We start from the raw sequence: 19,345 nt of genomic DNA on the forward strand, positions 1-19,345 counted from the left end.
CATACCCAAGGTCATCTAGGTTTTCTCCTAGGTTATTATCTAGGAGATTTACATATTTTTATAGTTTTACCTGTAGGTCTGTGGTTCAGTTTTAGTTAAATTTCGTGAAGGGTATAAGGTCTGTGTCTAGATTCTTTTTTGTTTTTGTTTTTGTTTTTGTTTTTGCATATGGATGTCCAGATGTTCCAGCACCATTTATTGAAAAGACTATCTTTGCTCCATTGTATTGCCTTTGTTAATTTGTAAAAGATCAGATGACTATATTTATTTGGCTGTATTTCTGGGCTCTCTATTCTGTTCCATTGATCTATTTGACTATTCTTCTGCCAATAACACACTGTCTTGGTTACTGTAGCTTTATAATAGTCTTGAAGTCAAGAAGTGTCAGTCCTCCAACACTGTTCTTTTCCTTCAATACTGTGTTGGTTATTATGGGTTATTTGCCTCTCTATAAAAACATTATAATGAGTTTGTCAACATCCACAAAACAATGTGCTTGGATTTTGATTGGGATTGCTTTGAATCTATAGATCAAGTTGGGAAGAACAGACATCTTGACAATATTGAGTCTTCCTACCCATAAACAGAGAACATCTCATTTATTTAGTTCTTCTTTGATTTCATTCATCAGAATTTTGTAGTTTTCCTCATATAGATCTTACACGTTTTGTTAAATTTATACCTACATATTTCATTGTTTGAGTGCTAATATAAATGGTATTGTTTTTAATTTCAAATTCTACTTGTTCATTGCTGGCATATAGGAAAGTGATTGTCTTTTGTATAATAAGCTTGTATCCTGCAACCTTGATATACCTGCTAATTAATTCCAAGAATTGTTCTGTCCATTCTTTCAGATTTTCTACATATAATTGTGTCATCTGAGAACAGAGACAATTTTATGTCTTCCTTCTCAATCTGTATACTTTTATTTCCTTTTCTTGTCTTATTACATTCACTAGGACTTCCAGGATGACCTTGAAAAGGAGTGGTGAAAGAGGAGATCCTTGCCTTGTTCCTCATCTTAGGCTTCAAGGTCCTCACCATTAATTATGATGTAATCTGGAGGCTTTTTGTAGATATTCTTTAGTAATTTGAGGAAGTTCCCCTCTATTCCTAGCTTACTGAAAGATTTTACCATGAGTGACTGTTGGATATTGTCGAATGCTCTTTCTGTATCTTTTGATATGATTTTTGTTTGTAGTGTGTTCCTGTGATGGATTGCATTGCTTTTCAAATGTTGAAGCAGCCTTGCACGCTTGGAATAAATCCCACTTGGTCATAGTGTATAATTATTTTTACAAATTTTTGGATTTGATTTGATAATATTTTGTTGAGAATTTTTGCATCTATGTTCATGAGAAATATTATAAATCTATAATTCTTCTTAAAAATTGTACACCAGTCCTTTGCCTTTCCACATAAATTTTAGAATATTGACTGTACCTCTAAAAATTCTTTCTGGAATTTTTGTTTTCACCCTGGACAAGAACCTCCTGCCCCCACCTCTGATAGTAACAGTTATTTTTCTTCCATTATTTAAATTGAGGTCATAAGAGTTTACAATATTGAGAAATTTCAGTTGTACATTATTACTTGTCTGTCACCATATAAGTGCCTGCCCCCAGCCTGCTTCTCCCAGTAACCACTGAACTGTTCCCTTTGTCCTTGTGTTTATCTTTCACATATGAGTGAAATTCCATATGAGTGAAATCATATGGTGTTTGGCTTTTTCTGTCTGGCTTATTTCGTGTAACTTAATACCCACCAGGTCCATCCATGTTGGTGTGAATGGGACAATTTTGCCTTTTTAATGGCCAAGCAGTATTCCATTGTATGTGCCTTTGCCTTGCAGAAGCTTTTTAGTCTGATGTAGTCCCATTTGTTTCTTTCTTTCTTTTGTTTACCTTGCCTGAGTAGACATGGTATTTGAAAAGATACTGCTAACACTGATGTTAGAGTGTACAGCTTATATATTCTTCCAGGAGTTTTAGGTTTCAGGTGTTACTTTCAAGTCTTTAATCCATTTTGGGTTAATTTTTGTGTATGGTGTAAGATAACAGTCTACTTTCATTCTTTTCACATGGCTGTCCAGTTTTCCGAACACCATTTATTGAAGAGATTTTCTTTTCTCTATTGTATGTTCTTGGCTCTTTTGTCAAAGATTAGCTATCTGTAGATGTGTGGCTTTATTTCTGGACATTCAATTCTGTTCCATCGATCTGTGTGTCTGTTTTTGTATCACTACCCTGCTGTTTTGATTACTATAGCTTTGTAGTTCATATTGAAGTTAGGGATTGTGATGACTCCAGCTTAGTTCTTTTTTCTCAGGATTGCTTTAGCTGTTCAGGGTTTTTTTGTGTCCCCATGTGAATTTTAGGATTCTCTGTTATATTTCCATGAAGAATGTCATTGGGATTCTGAAGGAATTGCATTGAATCTGTAGATTGCTTTAGGTAGTATGGGCATTTTTAGTATGTTTATTCTTCTGATCCAACTACATGGAATATCTTTGCATTTCTTTATGTCATCATTGATTTCTTTCAATAATGTCTTACAATTTTCATTGTGTAGGTCTTTCCTCTCCTTGGTTAAATTTATTCCTAGATATTTTATTCTCACTGTTGCAGTTGTAAATGGGATTGTATTCTTCAGTTCTCTGTTAGTTTGTTATTACAGTATAGAAATGCAACTGATTTTTGTAAGTTGACTTTGGTACGATGCAATATTACTGCAGTTGTTGATTATTTTAATAGTTTTTTGAAGGATTATTTAGGGTTTCGTATATACAAGATCATGTCAGCAAACAGCGAGATTTTCACTTCTTCATTTACTATTTGGATTCCTTTTATTCCTTTCACTTGCCTAATTGCTCTGGCCAAACCCTCCAGTACAATGTTGAATAAAAGTGGTGAGAGTGGACACCCTTGTCTTCTTGTTGTTTTCAGAGGAATGGCGTTCAGTTTTTCCTCATTGAGTATGATGTTTGCTGTTGGTTTGTCATATATGGCCTTCATTATGTTGAGGTAATTTCTTTCTACTCACACTTTGTTAAGAGTTCTTATCATAACTTGCTGTTGCATTTTGTCAAATACTTTCTCTGTGTATATTGAGTTGATCATGTGGTTTTTATTGTTGATTTGGTTAATGTGGTGTATCACACTGATTTATCTGCAGGTGTTGAACCATCCCTGTGTCCCTGATATAGATCCCAATTGATTGTGGTGTATGATCTTTTTGATGTATTGCTGTATTTGGGTTGCTGATATTTTGTTGAGGATTTTTGCACCTATGTTCATCAGTCACATTGGCCTGCAGTTTCCCTTTTTGTGTTGTCTATCTAAGGTTTTGGTATCGGGGTGAGGTTGGCCTCATAGAATGTGTTAGGAAGTATTCCATCTTCCCTAATTTTTTGAATAGTTTGAGAAGGATACATATTAAATCCTCTTTGAATGTTTGGTAGAATTCACCTGGGAAGCTGTCTTGTCCTGGACTTTTATTTTTTGGGATGTTTTTGATTACTGTTTCAATCTCTTTACTTGTGATTGGTGTATTCAGATTGCCTATTTCTTCTTGATTCAGCTTTGAGAGGTTGTAAGGGTCTAAGACTTTATCCATTTCTTCTAGATTGTCCAATTTTTTGGCATATAGCTTTTCATAGTATTCTCTTATAATCATTTTTATTTCTGTGGTATCTGTTGTAATTTCTCTGCTTTCATTTCTAATTGTACTTATCTGAGCTTTCTCTCTTTTTTTCTTTGTAAGTCTGGCTAGGGGTTTGTCAGTTTTGTTTATCTTCTCAAAGAACTAGCTCTTTGTTCCATTGCTTCTTACTACTGTCTTTTTTGTTTCAGTTGCATTTATTTCTGCACTGAGTTTTATAATTTCCCTCCTGCTGACTTTGGGCTTTGTTCGTTCTTCTTTTTCTAATTCAGTGAGGTGTAGTTAGAGATTGCTTATTTGGGAGTTTTCTTGTTTGTTGAGGTGAGCCTGTACTGCAATGAATTTCCATCTTAGTACTGTTTTTGCTGCATCCCATATGAGTTGGTATAGTATATTTTCATTTTGTCTCCAAATACTTTTTATTCCTCCTTTACTTTCTTCAATGATCCATTGGTAGTTCACTAGGATGTTGTTTAGTGTCCACATCTTTGTCCCTTTCTCAGCTTTCTTCTTGTAGTTAATTTATAGTTTCATAGCATTGTGGTTGGAAAAGATGCTTATTATTTCAATCTTCTTAAATTTATTGAGGCTTGCCTTGTTTCCCAACATATGGTCTATCTTTGAGAATGTTCCATATGCACGAGAAAAAGGTGTATTCTGCTGTTTTTGGGTGGAGTGTTGTATATATATATAACTATTAAGTCCATCTCATCTAGTTTATCATTTAATTCCACTGTTTCCTTGTTGACTTTCTGTCTGGATGATCTATCCGTTGATGTGAGTGGAGTGTTGAGGTCCCCTACTATTACTGTGCTGTTGTTAATGCCTCCTTTTGTTTGCTAATAGTTCCTTTATGTACTTTAGTCCTCCTATATTGGATGCACAGATATTTATAAGTGTTATGTCTTGTTGGTGGAGTGTCCTTTTGATCATTATATACTGCCCCTCTTTGTCTCTCTTTATGTGTTTTATCTTGAAGTCTACTTTGTCTGATATAAGCATTGCAACATCTGCTTTCTTTTGTTTGCAATTAGCTTGGAGTATTGTCTTCTGTCCCTTTACTCTGAGCCTGTGTTTGTTTGTGGAGCTGAGATGTACTTCCTGGAGGCAGCATACTGTTGGGTCTTGTTCTTTAATCCATCTCACTACTCTGTGTCTTTTTATTGGATAATTCAATACATTTACATTTAGAGTGATTATTGATACATGAGGTCTTAATGCTGCCATTTTATCACTCTTTTTCCAGTTCTCCTGCATTTCCTTTGTTTCTCATCCCATGTATTTAGGATTATCAATTTGGTCAGGTAGTTTTTTATGCTGGATTTTAGTTTTCTCCTTATTATTTGCTTCTCTGTTCTACTTTTTTTTTTTAGTGGTTACCATGGCTTGTATGCAAAATCTCATGGATGAGACAGTCCATTTTCTCATGACCTCTTATTTCCTTAGACTAGGCCAATTCAGTCCCTTTCCTATTCCCCCTCCTAAGTTGGTTTTGTAACATCTTATTCTATCTTGTCTTATTAGTTTGTGGTTAAAACAACAATATTATCTTTGTTTCAGGTGTTTTCCTTCCTTTTATTTTTAATGTTTTACCTGACTATTTGCTAACCTATTCTGATGGACAGCTACAATTTTCTGAATTTGTCTACCTATTTATCTCCTTACTCAGGGCTTTGTAACCCCTTTCTTCTTTTTCCTCAGGTATGAAGGCCTCATTGAGAATTCCTTGTGTGGGAGGGTGGTCCTTGTGGTGATTAACTCCCTTAGCTTCTGTTTATCTGGGGGTTTTTATTTCTGCATCATATCTGAAGTATGTTTTCACTGGATAGAGTATTTTTGGCTGAAAGTTATTGTCTTTCAAAGATTTGAATATATCATTCCACTTTCTCCTAGCCTGTAAGGTTTCTGCTAGGAAATCCACTGAAAGCTTGATAGGGGTTCCTTTGTAGGTTATTGTCTTCTGCCTTGCTGACCTTAAGAATTTTTCTTTGTCATTGACTTTTGTCAGTTTTACTAATATATGCCTTGGAGAAGGTCTTTTTACCTTGATGTAACTAGGAGTTCTATTAGCTTCGTTTACATGTACTTCTAGCTCCTTCCCAAGGTTTGGGAATTTCTCAGCTACTCAGCTATTATTTCTTTGAACAAGCTCTCTGCTCTTTTCTCCCTCCCTTTTCCCTCTTTAATACCTATAATCCTTATGTTGCATTTCCTAATCGAGTCAGAAATTTCTCAGAGACTTTCTTCACTTCCTTTTAGTCTTAGTTCTCTCCCTCCTCCATCTGAACTATTTCTATATTTCTGTCCTCAGTGTTGCTGATTTGCTCCTCCATGAGATCAGCTCTACCATTCAGGGAATCCATATTCTGCTTTATCTCTGCCATTGTATTTTTCCTGTCTAATATTTCTGATTAGTTCCTCTTTATAGTTTCAATCTCTTTTGTGAAGTATCTCCTGAACTTGTTGAATTGTCTATCTGCATTATCTTTTAACATGTTGAGTTATTTAATGATAGCTATTTTGAATTCTCTGTCCCTTAGGCTACAGATTTGTGTCTTGAGGATTCATTTCTGGGTACTTGTCATTTTCCTTCTGATCTGGAGATTTAATATATATTTTCATACTGCTATATGGTGTGGATCTGTGCTTCCACATTGTGGTAGTATTTGATTGCTGCATCCACTTGTCACCACTGGATGGGGGTCACGAGCTGAGTATTCTGAGCCCACTGTGATCCACAGGGACAGCTGGGCTGGGGTGCCAGGCAGGGGAGAGGGTCACTTTCTATCTCCTGTGCGATCTCGGGTGCTTCTTGCTCTGCCCTCACTATCTGCTCTCCTGGAGTGTTGGTTTGTTGAAGACACCCCCACAAAAGGTAGTCACCTATGTGAGGGACTTTCCTCTGAGCTGTGAGGGACCTTGGAGATCTAGGGTGTTCCCACAGAGGGCCACCACTCCCTCTTTGCTTTCCTCCAAGTGTCCCTGCTCAATCCCTGGCTCGCTGTCCTTCAGGGAGGAAGAGAAGCATGCTTTTACCTCATTCCACTTCCCTGGGGAAGAGCTCCAGTACTTCTACCTTCGAACATATGGCTGTGTTGGTCTCTCAGATGTCTTTTGTGTTGTGTGGATGTCCTCTGTTGGAATATGAATGTCCTTTTTGTTGTATCTTTGAGGTGAGAGTTTACGGGGAGAGCTCACTCCATCGTTATGCTCATGTGACTCTGTGTATATCAATTTGAAGAGAATGGATATCTGTACAACGTTAAGTCTTCCAATCTGTGAATATCCTATGCCTGCCCATTTATTTAGATGTTGTTTTCTTTCTTTCCTCAGCATTTTTCAGTTTTCATCACATACGACCTATACTTTAGTATTTTTTAAAAGTTGGTTGGATGGATTGTTTCCTGGTTATGTATTTTTTTATTGTGGTAAAAAACACATAACAGTAGAATTACCATCTCAATCATTTTTAAGTCTACAGTTCAGTAGTGGTAATTATCTTGACATCATTGTGCTGGAGATCTCCAAAATTTTTTTATCTTGTAACACTGAAACTCTACACTTACTAAACACTAATTCCCTCATCATCTGCTCCCAGACCTTGGTGACAACTTGTCTACATTTTGTTTCTATCATTTTCTCTACTTTAGATACTTCATATGGTGGAATGATACATTATTTGTCCTTTTGTGACTGGCTTAGTTGTAGGGCTATTCACATTATTTATTTTATAGTGGGTGAGTGGTGGTAGTTTGAGCTTTATAAAGAATTGGTCCATTTCATCTATGTTTTCAAATTCATGTGGCTTAGAGTTGTTTGTAGTATTCCCTTATTATCTTTTTGATGTTTACATGGTTTGTCGTGATATCCGTTGCTTCATTTCAGGCATAACTTGTATCTTATCTCTTTTTTCTTTGTCAGTCTTTCTGTTTTTATCATTATTATTTCTTTCCTTCTTGCTTTGATTTTATTTTTCTGTTCTTTTTATAGGTTCTTGATGTGCAAGCTTAAAATATTGAGTTTTTTTTCTCTTTGCAAATGTAAGCATTCAGTGCTATAAATTTCCCTCTCAGTACTATACATTTCCCTCTCAGCATTGTTTTAGCTGAGCTCCACAAATTTTGATTGCATTTGATTGTATTCTCATTTATTTCAGTGCATATTTTATTTCCCTTGTGACTTACTTTGATGCATGGATTATTCAGAATTGTGTTGTTTGGTTTCTAAGTAGTAGGAAATCTATTTCATATTTTCCTATTATCTTTCCATTATTGATTTCTAGCTTGATTCTATTGTGGTCAAAGAAAACATTTTGTATGATTTCAACTTTTAAAAAATTTTTTGAGCTTTTCCTCAATGGCCTAGGACATGGTCTATCTTGGCACTTGAAAACAATGTATATTCTTTTGTTGTTGGGTAGAGTATTATATAAATGTGTACTACATGGTGCTGATTGATTCTGTTGTTGAGTTACATGTCCTTGCTGATTCTAATTGTTCTATCAGCTATTGAGAAATGGGTATTGATATTTACAACTCTGTATGCAGATTTGTTCATTTCTTTCAGTTCTATCAATTTTTGTGTTACATATTTTATGTCTTTTGCTTGGTGCATATAAATTTAAGGTTGTGATTTATTCTTGTTGGATTAACCCTTTTATCATTATGTAACGTCCCTATTCATCTATGGTAATTTTCTTTCTTCTGAAGTCGACCTCATCTAATACTAATACAGCCACACCTAGTTTCATTTATGGTTTCTTGATTTATCTCTTTCCATTTTTTTTACTTCCAACCTATATATATCATTATATTTGAAGTGAGATTCTTGTACACAGCATACAGTGGGATACTTTTTATCCATTGTTAATCTCTGTGTTTCAATTGGTGTAGTTAGATCATTTACATTTAATATAATTATGATATGTCTAGAACTTAATACTCCCATATTGCTATTTTTGCTTGTTCTTTTGGTGGTTTATGTTTTCTTGTCCTGCCTTCCTGTGGGTTACTTGAACATTTTTGAATTTTATTTGAATTAACTTAGAGTGTTTTTGAGTGTATATCTTTGGATAGATATTTTAGTGGTTTTTCTAGGCAGTATATTGTGTATGTACCTGTATCTATTATCTGTATCTATATATCTTATCACAGTCTACTGGTGTCAGCATTTTACCAGTTTGTGTGAAGTGCACAAACCCTATTTCCCTTTTACATCCCTTTTCCCTCCTCCATTTATAATATAATTGGCTTAAATATTTCCTCTACATACACTTAGAACAGTGTTATAATTTTTGCTTCCACTGTCAAATGTAATTTAGACAACTCAAGAATAGGAGTCTTTTTTGTTTATTCATATTTTTATTATTTCTGTTGTGTTTTCTTCCTTTCTGAATTTCCAAAGTTCCTTCTTATAATTTCCTTTCTTTTTAGAGAACTTCCTTTGGCCTTTCTTCTAAGTTAGGTCTGATGGTGACACATTCTCTTAATTTTCATTCATTTGAGAATGCCTTATTTTTCCTTCGTTCCTGAAGGATATTTTCACCAGATATAGAATCCTGAGTTAACAGTACTTTTTTTTTTCAACACTTGAAAATGTGGTGCCATTTCCTCCTGGTTTCCATGATTTCTGATGAGAAATTAGCTACCATTCAAATTGTTTTCCCCCATAAGTAAGGTGTTACTTCTTTCCTGGTGTTTTCAATTTTTTTCCCTTTAGTTTCCATAAGTTTAACTATGATGAGTCTTGGTTTGGATTTCTTTTGGGAATCCTGTTTAATGTTTACTCAGCCTCTTAAATCTATAGGTTTATGTCTTTTGCTTTATTTGGAATGTTTTCAGCCATTATTTCTTTGAGTAGTTTTTCAGCCCCTCCCCCTTTCTCTTTTGCTTCTGATTTTTCAGTGATACAAATAGTAGATCTTTTGTTATTATCCCACAGGTCACTGAAGGTCTGTTTATCTTTTTCTCAGTCAGCTTTCTTTTATATCGAGTAACTTCTATTTTTCTATCTCAAGTTCACTGATTCTTTCCTCTCTTCCTTCCATTTTGCTGTTGAGCTCATCCATTCAGTTTTTTTTTTCTTTTATCACATTTTTCAGTTGTATAATTTCCATTTGGTTCTTCTTTATGTCTTCAATTTCTTTTCTAAGACTTTTTTTTTCATTTGTAATCATTTGTTGAAGCATTTTAATGATGGCTTTTAAAATCTTTGTCAAATAATTCTAACATCAGTGTTAGCTTTGTGTTGGTGTCAACTGATTACTTTTTTCATTCAAGTTGATATTTTCCTTGTTCTTGAAATCATGAGTAATTTTTAGCTGAAAACTAGATATTTTGGAAATTTTGTTATGAGACTCTGGGACTTATTTAAATCTTCTGTTTTAGCAAGCCTACTATGACACTGTTCTGGCAGAGGAACTGTGGGTCCTTCCTCATTACTGCCATGTGGGAGGTTGAGGTTCCCCAGTTAGCTTCTGCTGACACTCACATTGGCGAGGACTTCCACAGTACTGTTGGGTGGGAGTGGGGATTCAAGCACCCAATTAGTGTTATGCTGATAGCACCCTAATTGGAGTAGGCAGAAGAACTTCATTACTTCTCCCTATGTGACCTCCAGTGATACCACAATGTGTGGTCTCATTAACACTGGGTGGTTGTAAAAGTCCTGACTCCCCACTAGGACTCCTCTCATACTATCCAAGTGGGCAGGAGAGGTACCTTAACATCACTGAGTAGAGGTGGAAGTCTAGGTTCCCCATGTGATCTTTACTGACGCTGCCAGGAGGAGAGTATCTGGTTGGGATATAAATACCAGCTCCACATTTGACCTTCTCTGACACCATCCTGGGTGAGAAGATGTAGGGGTGTTCGGGTGCTTTGCTACAGCTTGGTGAGGGTAGAAATCTAGGCTTCCTACTTGGCCTTTGCTGGCTGTGTGGGGCCACAGTTTACTTCTGTAGTGTATGACTGTAGGAGAGCAGTTATTGTCTAAAAAGTTTCTGTCTCATTAGGCTGCCCCTTTCCTGGTCCTTTGGCTAGAGAAAGCAGGCTTCTCTTATGGCTTTTTTTTTCTGTCTCCTTGATGTTTCTGGGTTGCCAGCCTCTTCAACTCCAAGTCTGGGATGTACAAAGCAACAAGAAAACCCATGGAAATCACCATCATGTTATTCCTTTAGTCCTGTGTACCTTAGTCAGTCTTCCTTTTTCTTTCCAACTGTCATAGTGGTTTAATGTTAGTTTCATAATGCCCAGGGGTGTAAGTTGTACTTAGTGGGAGGAGTATGGATAAATATGTCTACTACATCCTGCCCTTGATCTGGTTTTTACTTCTTAAAGAAACACAGGAGAAATTCTGGCACTACAGTTATCAAGAAGCACTTATAAACTAGCATCACTTCACTGAGAAATTGTCATTTGGAATATACAAAGCTAAGAATAATTGTGGCAACAACAAATACCAATCATTGGTGACATCACTGCAAATGGTGGAGTGGGAGTCTCCAAAACTCTGTCCCTTCACTAAAGCAATGATTAAGCAGGCAAAAACTGTAATAATCAACTTTTTTGAAACTTCAGAATCTAATGAAAAACTTACAGCAACAAGTGGAATATTTAAGGAAAAAAGAAGCTGCTAAATTTTGGTAGGAAACTTTTACAACATTTTGACTTACATGCTTGCCATCCTTCACTCCCCAGCTTAGCAGAACCTTTGGGGATGGCAATTCACATTACTAACGTGGCTGTCCAGTGCTAGAGGGAGAAATACAGACCTTGTTCCAAAAATACCATGATTGTATATTTTGACCTCTCTGGTAGCTACGTGAGTGATGGGCTCAGGGGCTTGTTTTCCCCACCTCAGGACTTTCTCAGCACTGGAGTAGCCTTCCAGACAATGTGAAAAGTATGCACAGGCAAATGTACTACCAACAGCCACCTGAGGTAAGGGATAATAGATGGGGCAAGCAACAGACAGATTGAAAAGTCTGGGAAGGAAGAGGCTTGGGAAGAAAGAGGCTTGGGAAAGAGATACATGGGAAAATAAGGATACTGAAAATCTGTATATACCAGAGAAGGTAGGCCAGGTACATACCCAGGGCTGGACACATGATCAGAGTAGACCAGAGAAGACCCTAAGGTTTCATCTGTGGCTAACTTTTAGGCTCTGCAGAAGCAGAAAGTAAAGGCTAAGTGAGAATTATAAATGACTAAGCATTGATGGTATATACCAACACAAAGCCAATCTGTAAAGAAAGGAGAATACTGTTATTTTTTGGAATTTAAGGAGATCTCTGTGAAATCACCAGCTGATCACTAAGCAAATCGAAAGAGAATTCAGTCACCACACATGACAGAGTACAATCTTGACAAAAATAGTTTAGAAAAAGTCACTAATCAAACTACTACAACCCACAACAAGTAGTAACAACAAACCCTAAAGAGGGGGGAGAATCTGGTTTCCAGAATTATCATATTATAATATTCAAACTGTCCAGTTTTCAACCAAAACTTATGAGGCATGGGAAGAAACAAGAAAGTATAGCCCATTCATAGGAATAAGAAATTAATAGAAGCTGTTCATGAGAAAGCCAAGACACTGGTCTTACTAGGCAGACTTTAAATCAACTGTCCTAAATAGCTCAAAGAAATAAAGGGAACCAGGGGAATGAAATATCACCAAAAAACAAATATCAATAAAGAGACAAAAATTATAAAAAGGAACCAAATAGAAATTTTGGAGAGGAAAAGTGCAATAAGTAGAATGAAAAATTAACTAGGGGCATTCAACAGATTTGAGCAGGCAGAAGAATGAATTAATTAACTTGAAGATAGGTCCATCGAGATCATCCACTCTCAGGGGCAGAAAGAAAAAAACAATGATGAAAAGTGAACAGAGTCTAAGGGACCTGTGAGAGAACATCAAGCATACCAATACACACACAATGGCAGTCTCAGGATAGAAGAGATAGAAAGGAGAAGAAAGAATATTTAAAGACATAAAGGCCAAAAACATCCTAAATTAGATGAAAGATATGAATCCATACCTCAATAAACTCCAAGTAGGCTGAATTCAAAGAGATCCACAATGAGACATATTATAATCAAACATCAAAAGACAGAGGATCATTTTTAACTTTTTTTAAGATTGTCCCTGAGCTAACATCTATTGCCCATCTTCCTCTTTTTTTTTTCTTCTCCTCAAAGCTCCCCAGTACATAGTTGTATATTCTAGTTGTAGGTCCTTCTAGTTGAGCTATGTGAGACACTGCTCAGCATGGCTTGATGACCATGTCCAAGATCCAAACTGGTCAACCTCTGGGCCACCGAAAGAGAAGGCTTTGAACTTAATCACTCGGCCATGGGGCCAGCCCCAAAAGACGGAGAATCTTGAAAGCAACAAGACAGAAGCTACTCACCACATACAATGGATCCTCAATAAGATTAACAGCTGATTTCCCACTGGAAACCACAGAGGCTAGAAGGCAGGGGGATAGCATATTTAATGTGCTAAAAGAAAAAATTCTCAACCAAGAATTAGACATCTGGCAGAATTATCCTCCAAAAATGAGGGAGAAATTCAGATATTCCCAGATAAACAAGAGCTGAAGGAGTTAATCATTAAAGACTTGCCCTAAAAGAAAGAACTACAAGGTGACCTTCAGGCTGAAATGAAAAGACACTATATATTAAGTGTAAGCCATAAAAGAAATAAAGAATACCAGTAAAGGTAACTAATTAGGTAAATATAAAAGCCAGAATTATTGTATTTTTGGTTTGTAATTCTTCTTTTCTTCCTTAAAAAAAATCTCAAAAACAATAATTATAGGTCTTGCTAATGGGCACACAATGTGCAAGAATGTAATTTGTGATAACAATAACATAAAGAGTGGAATGGAGCTGTATAAGAGCAGAGGTTTTGTATATTATTGATGCAAAGTTGGTATTAATTGATACTAGAGTGTTATGAATTTAAGATGATAATTGTAACCCTCAGGGTAATCACTAAGAAAATAACTAAAAAATATACAGAAAAGGAAAAAAGAAGGGAATCAACATAATACACTTAAAAATCATTTTAAAGAAGTACATGTTTAAACTGAAAAGGAACAATGTAAAATATACGAATATTAAAGATGACCTCGTTCTTCAAATCTTTTAATGGATGATGTGACTTTGGAAGGGATGGATATGTTTATGGCATGGATTGTAGTGATGGTTTCACTGGTGTGTACTTATCTCCAAACTCACTAAGTTGTATACAATAAATATGTACAGCCTTTTCTATGTCAATTATACTGCAGTAAAGTGGTTTTAAGAGGAAACAAAATCAATTTAACACAAAAGTAAGTAGTAATGGAGAATTAAGGGACAAAAAAGATATAAGATATAAAGAAAATAAATAGCAAAGTGGCAGAAGTCGCTCCTTATCAGTAATTATTTTAAATGCAAATAGACTAAATCGTCCAATTGAAAGGCAGAAGTTGGCAAAATGGATGGAAAACACGATCTAACTATATGCTGTGTTCAAGAGACTCACTTTATACTCAAAGTGAAAAAAGTTGAATGGATAGAAAAAGATATTCCATGCAAATAGCAACCAAAAGAGAGCTGGTGTGGCTATACTCATAAAGACAAAATAGACTTTAAGTTAAAAATTGTTACAAGAGGGGCCAGCTCAGTGGCGCAGCAGTTAAGTTTGCACATTCCACTTTGGTGGCCCAGGGTTCACCAGTTCAGATCCCAGGTGTGGACCTCTGCACCACTTGTCAAGCCATGCTGTGGGAGGCATCCCACATATAAAGTAGAGGAAGATGGGCAGGGATGTTCGTTCAGGGCCAATCTTCCTCAGCACAAAAGAGTAGGGTTGGCAGTGGATGTTAGCTCAGGGCTAATCTTCCTCACACACACACACACAAAATTGTTACAAGAGACAAAGAAGGACATTATGTATTCATAAAAGAGTCAATCCATTAAGAATATATAATAATTATAAACACATATGCACCTACCAATAAAGCCCAAAATATATGAAGCAAAAATTGATGGACTTGAAGGGAGAAATAGAAAATTTTACAGTAGCACCTGGAGACTTCAATCTCACTTTCTATAATGAATAGAACAAGAGGCAGAAGATCAATAAGAAAATAGAGGGCTTAACAACATTATATAACAAGGAGAACCAACAGACATATATAGAACGCTCCACCTAACAACACAAAACACATTCTCCTCAAATGATATACATCATTTGCAAAATAAACCTCATTCTCCAGGACAGAACATATGTTATGCCATAAAACTAGTCTTAATAATTTTAAAAAGACTGAAATCATACAATGTATATTCTTTGACCTTAATGGGATGAAATTAGAAATCAATTACAATAACAGAAGGAAAATTAGAGAATTCACAAATACGTGGAAATTAAACAACACACTCTTAAAGAACTAATGGATCAAAGAAGAAGTCACAATGGAATTAAAAGAATACTTTGGGATGAATAAAGACAAAATCACAACACACCAAAACTTATGGGATACAGAGAAAGCAGGGGTGAGAGGGAAATTTACAGCTGTAAATGCACACATTAAAAAAGAAGAAAGATCTCAAATCAATAACCTAACTTTATAACTTATGGAACCAAAAAAGAGCAAATTAAACCCAAAGTTAGCAGAAGGTAGGAAATGATAATGATTAGAACAGAGCTAAATGAAATAAAGGTCAGAAAAAAAAGAGAAAATCAACAAAACTAAAGTTGGTTCTTTGTAAAAATCAACATATTCAACAAACCTTAAAGTTCAACTGATTCAGAAAAAAGAGTGTTCACTTCAGCAGCACATATTCTAAAATTCAAATGATACAGAGAAGATTAGCATGGCCCCTGTGAAACGATAACACACAAATTTGTGAATCGTTCCATATGTTTGCTATGAGACTAGAGCTTTAATGTTCTTAACATAACAGCAGCAACAACAAAATGCTAATTACGTGAGGTAAAGGATGTGTTAATTCATCTTATGGCAAACATTTTACAATGTATACATGTATTAAATCGTCACATTGTACACCTTAAATTTATACATTATATGTCAATTATATTTCAATAAAGCTGGAAAAAATGCCAAAAATCTCTAAAAGCCATAGAAATGTATCATTTAAAGTGCATTCTCCACTTTATGTACAGCATGTTTCTGATATTAAAGGAAAGTATTCTGGCCTCAAAAAAAAGGAAAAAGGAAAAAGAATAGTCTCAAATTACTAAAATCATAAATGAAAGTGGGGACATATTACTGGCCTTATAGAAATAAAGGAGACTGTGAGAGAATCTCATGAACAATTGCATGCCAACAAGTTAGACAGATGAAACAGACAAATTTCTAGAAAGACACAAACTACCAAAACTGACACAAGAAGAAATAAAAAATTTGAAGACCTATAATAAGTAAAGATATTGATTCAGTAATGAAAAACTTCCCAACAAAGAAAAGTCTGGAACCAGATGGCTTCACTGGTGAATTCTATTAAACATTTAAAGGAGAATTAACAACAATCCTCCTCAAACTCTTTCAAAAAATAAAAGAGGAAGGAAGACTTCCTAAGTCATTCAATATGGTCACCATTACCCTGATGCCAAAGCCAGACAAGGGCATCATAAGAAAACAAAACTACAGAAAAATATTCTTTATAAATACAGATGCAGATGTCCTCAACAATATACTAGTCAGTGGAATGCAGCAGCATATTAAGAGGATTATACACCATGACCAAGTGAAAGCACCTAGGAAAGCATAGGTGGTTCAACATATAAAAATCAATCTATGTAATACAACACATTAATAGAATTAAGGAAAAAAATAACACACAATTATCTGCATCCCAACATGATGAAGAAAAAACATCTGACATTATCTTATACCCTTTCATTATAAGAACACTCAACAAACTAGGAACAGAAGGGAATGTCCTAAACATGATAGAGGTCATTTGTAGAAAACAAACAAACAAAAACAACAACTAACATTATACTCAGTGGAGAAAGACAGAAATCTTTGCCCCTAAGATCAGGAACAGGACAAGGATGCTTGTTTTCACTACTTCTATTCAACACTGGAAGTTCTTGACAGGGCAATTAGGCAAGAAAATAACAGTCATCCAAATTGAAAAGGAAGAAATAAAACAACCTCTATTCAGAGATGGCATGATCTTACATGTACAAAATCCTAAGGAATATACAAAATAAACTATCAGAGTTAATAAATGTATTCAGCTCTGTCTTGCACTCATTCAGTTGTGGTCAGTGAGCACAGCAGCCTGTACTTTACACTTTTTAAGAAAAGTATAGCAAACAATACCAGCACTTTCTATTTTTCTGTTTATCCTTCTCTTTTTTGGGGAAAAGAATGGGAAAGAAGAGGAAAATACAGAGAAAAACTAAAAGTAATGAAACAACCTACATCCTGACCATTTGTATCAGTACAAATCAACTATTATTTCTTGTTTATTTCCCTAAGCGACTAACAGCAAAGCCCTGAAAACCAAAAGGAGCATGGTCTTGTTTTCAGAGGCAACAGGGAATGGGTGATCTGGGGAAAGAGTGTCCTACTCCATAGCCAGGCTTGTGGAGATGATGGCAGCTAAATAAGGAGAGGCAAAGCAGCTGAGGCCCTGGGGGACAGAAAAGAGAGGGATAGTTTAGGAACTTACTGAATGTTGTAGGGCACAGTGCTAGGATTGAGTACCCCATACATAGTGAAGCCTTTATAGAGAGGGTTCCTGAAGTCTGGTTTCCTCTGAACCAAGAAAGGCCACACAGAATGGGTTTTCTCATAGACTCTGTCAGAAAAGAAAAACAAGCCAAAAATTAAAAGCAGCAAGCAAGTAATCTCAACAGTCCTGTTGAACTTGATAATCAGCTAAATTTTACTAATAAGTAATCTGACTGAAGAGAGAAGAATAGGATATGATAGAAAGAAGGAAAATGGAAATAAGTAGCTAATGAGCATTGATAGAGTAAAAAATTATCTGGGCTTCAATTTATCCATTTTTTAAATGACTACAAGGTTAGAAAGAGTTCCACATTGGACAGCAGGAGATGCTAAGTCCAGTACCTGCTGTGGAGTAGCTATTTGATTTAGGAATGTCCCTAGCTCTTTCTGAGCCTGTCTCCTCATTAATATAATTTGTCCTCTCAGGTCTCTTCCACATCTGGGATTCTATGAACTGATGATCTGCCAAGTTTTAAAAAATCTGGAATTGTTTTTAAAAATCTGTTAAGAGACAGCCTAGAGTGTGAATTTCTGGCTCTTCTATGTTTAATATTTCAAGCCTACTTCTCCTCCTCTCAGAAAGTATAAGACAGTGAAAGACAATTGGCAATTTATATTAGCAAATATTTGTGAGTTATCTTAGGTGAACAGCTAAAGACTATAATATTTATATTGCAAGACTAATTCTTATACCTTAGTTGAGAACCATAGGGAATCTGCTCACCCAGTAAGGAAGAACCTTAGTTAACACCTCAAAAAGCATGGGATCCACTGGTCCCCAATGAGAGCTGCTGTGTAACTATGCATGGGAAGGTCATTTGCACAAACTCAGACCAAGAAAGCTTAAGGAGGAGAACAAAGAGGAGTGTATAGGTGGTAGGACCTAAAACTGTAGTCTTGTAACTTTTACAATCCTGAGACCATTTCAGTGAGGCCAAAGGCTGTATATTATCTTTCTAATTTGTTCTTGTTTAAAAACAGAAAAAAAGTCTTGTAGAGGTATGGTAGCTAATATTTATTGAGTACTTACTATGTGTCAAGCACTGTTTCAGACTATACCTAAAATACCTCATTAAATTTTCACAATAAAACTCTGTGGGGTATTTTATCTTAAAATTCTAATGAGAAAATGACACAAAAATTAATTTACTAAGGGTCACATAGCTAATAGGTAAAAGAGCCAAAATTTGAACCCAGGTGTGTCTGATTCTAGAGCCCATGATTTTCCTTTCATAAATGAATGATACTTCTTGTTTTAAGTAATCATGATTTGAATATGTTCACCTTTTGTACTTTTGCAATGGAGCTTCAGATTTGTGTGGGGAATGGGTCTTGGATATATTAGCCTCATTTTAAGAGGGTGGAAAAAAGAATATGGAAAATATCTTCAGTTTTAAGGCCTAGAGAAGCAAGTCAGAGACAGAATGAATGTGTCTCAAATAATTTGGGGAGAGAGTAAGGAAGGTCTAGTTTGCAAAAAGGAAGAGAAATGTCCATAGAAGCCACCAAGAAAGTCCAAATGTTAGGGCAGCAAGATTCATCACTGTTCTCTGTCTTGACAAGAAAATGGAATCATAGAGAGGTGATATCATCCAGGATATGTCATAGGGTGGCCTGAGAACTTGAGCTAACTGCTACACAACCAACAGCTGTGAAACAAAAAGTGGGTTGTGAGATAGCTACTTTCCTGTCTTTTTGTTCTTTTCTGTCTCTAAAACAAGGAGAATACTGCTCACAGCAACTCTATCTTGTCAACCTCATAAAGTATTTACGTTTTGTATATTGTGGGGATGTTACAGTGTAACTTGAGTACAAATTTAACTGCCTACAGAAGCTATGAAAATAACATTAGAAGTGGGCTGAGAATAAACTATAGGGAGTGGTAAACAAGAATTAGTTTGCTTCATCCAAATGGAG

General features: G+C 35.7%; 1 protein-coding gene and 1 non-coding gene across 8 annotated transcripts in view; one reads left to right on the forward strand and one right to left on the reverse strand.

Annotated features, from left to right (window-relative positions):
• The window catches only part of MTMR8 (myotubularin related protein 8), a 182,138-nt gene that overhangs the window by 75,814 nt on the left and 86,979 nt on the right, over positions 1–19,345 (reverse strand). For 6 of the 7 annotated variants that reach the window (XR_011499631.1, XM_070502048.1, XM_070502047.1 and 3 more), the window contains one exon: positions 17,367–17,495. The exons of the other annotated variant lie outside the window; for it this stretch is intronic. Coding sequence is in view for 5 of the 6 variants with exons in the window: in XM_070502048.1 (XP_070358149.1) it covers positions 17,367–17,495 (129 nt within the window). In the remaining variant the exon portion in view is untranslated. The remainder of the gene's footprint in view (positions 1–17,366; positions 17,496–19,345) is intronic. 7 annotated transcript variants of the gene reach the window in all.
• On the forward strand, positions 15,482–15,588 carry LOC139042809 (U6 spliceosomal RNA). Its single transcript, XR_011499960.1, has one exon. It is a non-coding gene; the product is annotated as a U6 spliceosomal RNA (small nuclear RNA).

The sequence above is a fragment of the Equus asinus genome, chromosome X (assembly GCF_041296235.1).
Source record: "Equus asinus isolate D_3611 breed Donkey chromosome X, EquAss-T2T_v2, whole genome shotgun sequence".
In the NCBI taxonomy this organism is placed as follows: domain Eukaryota; kingdom Metazoa; phylum Chordata; class Mammalia; order Perissodactyla; family Equidae; genus Equus; species Equus asinus.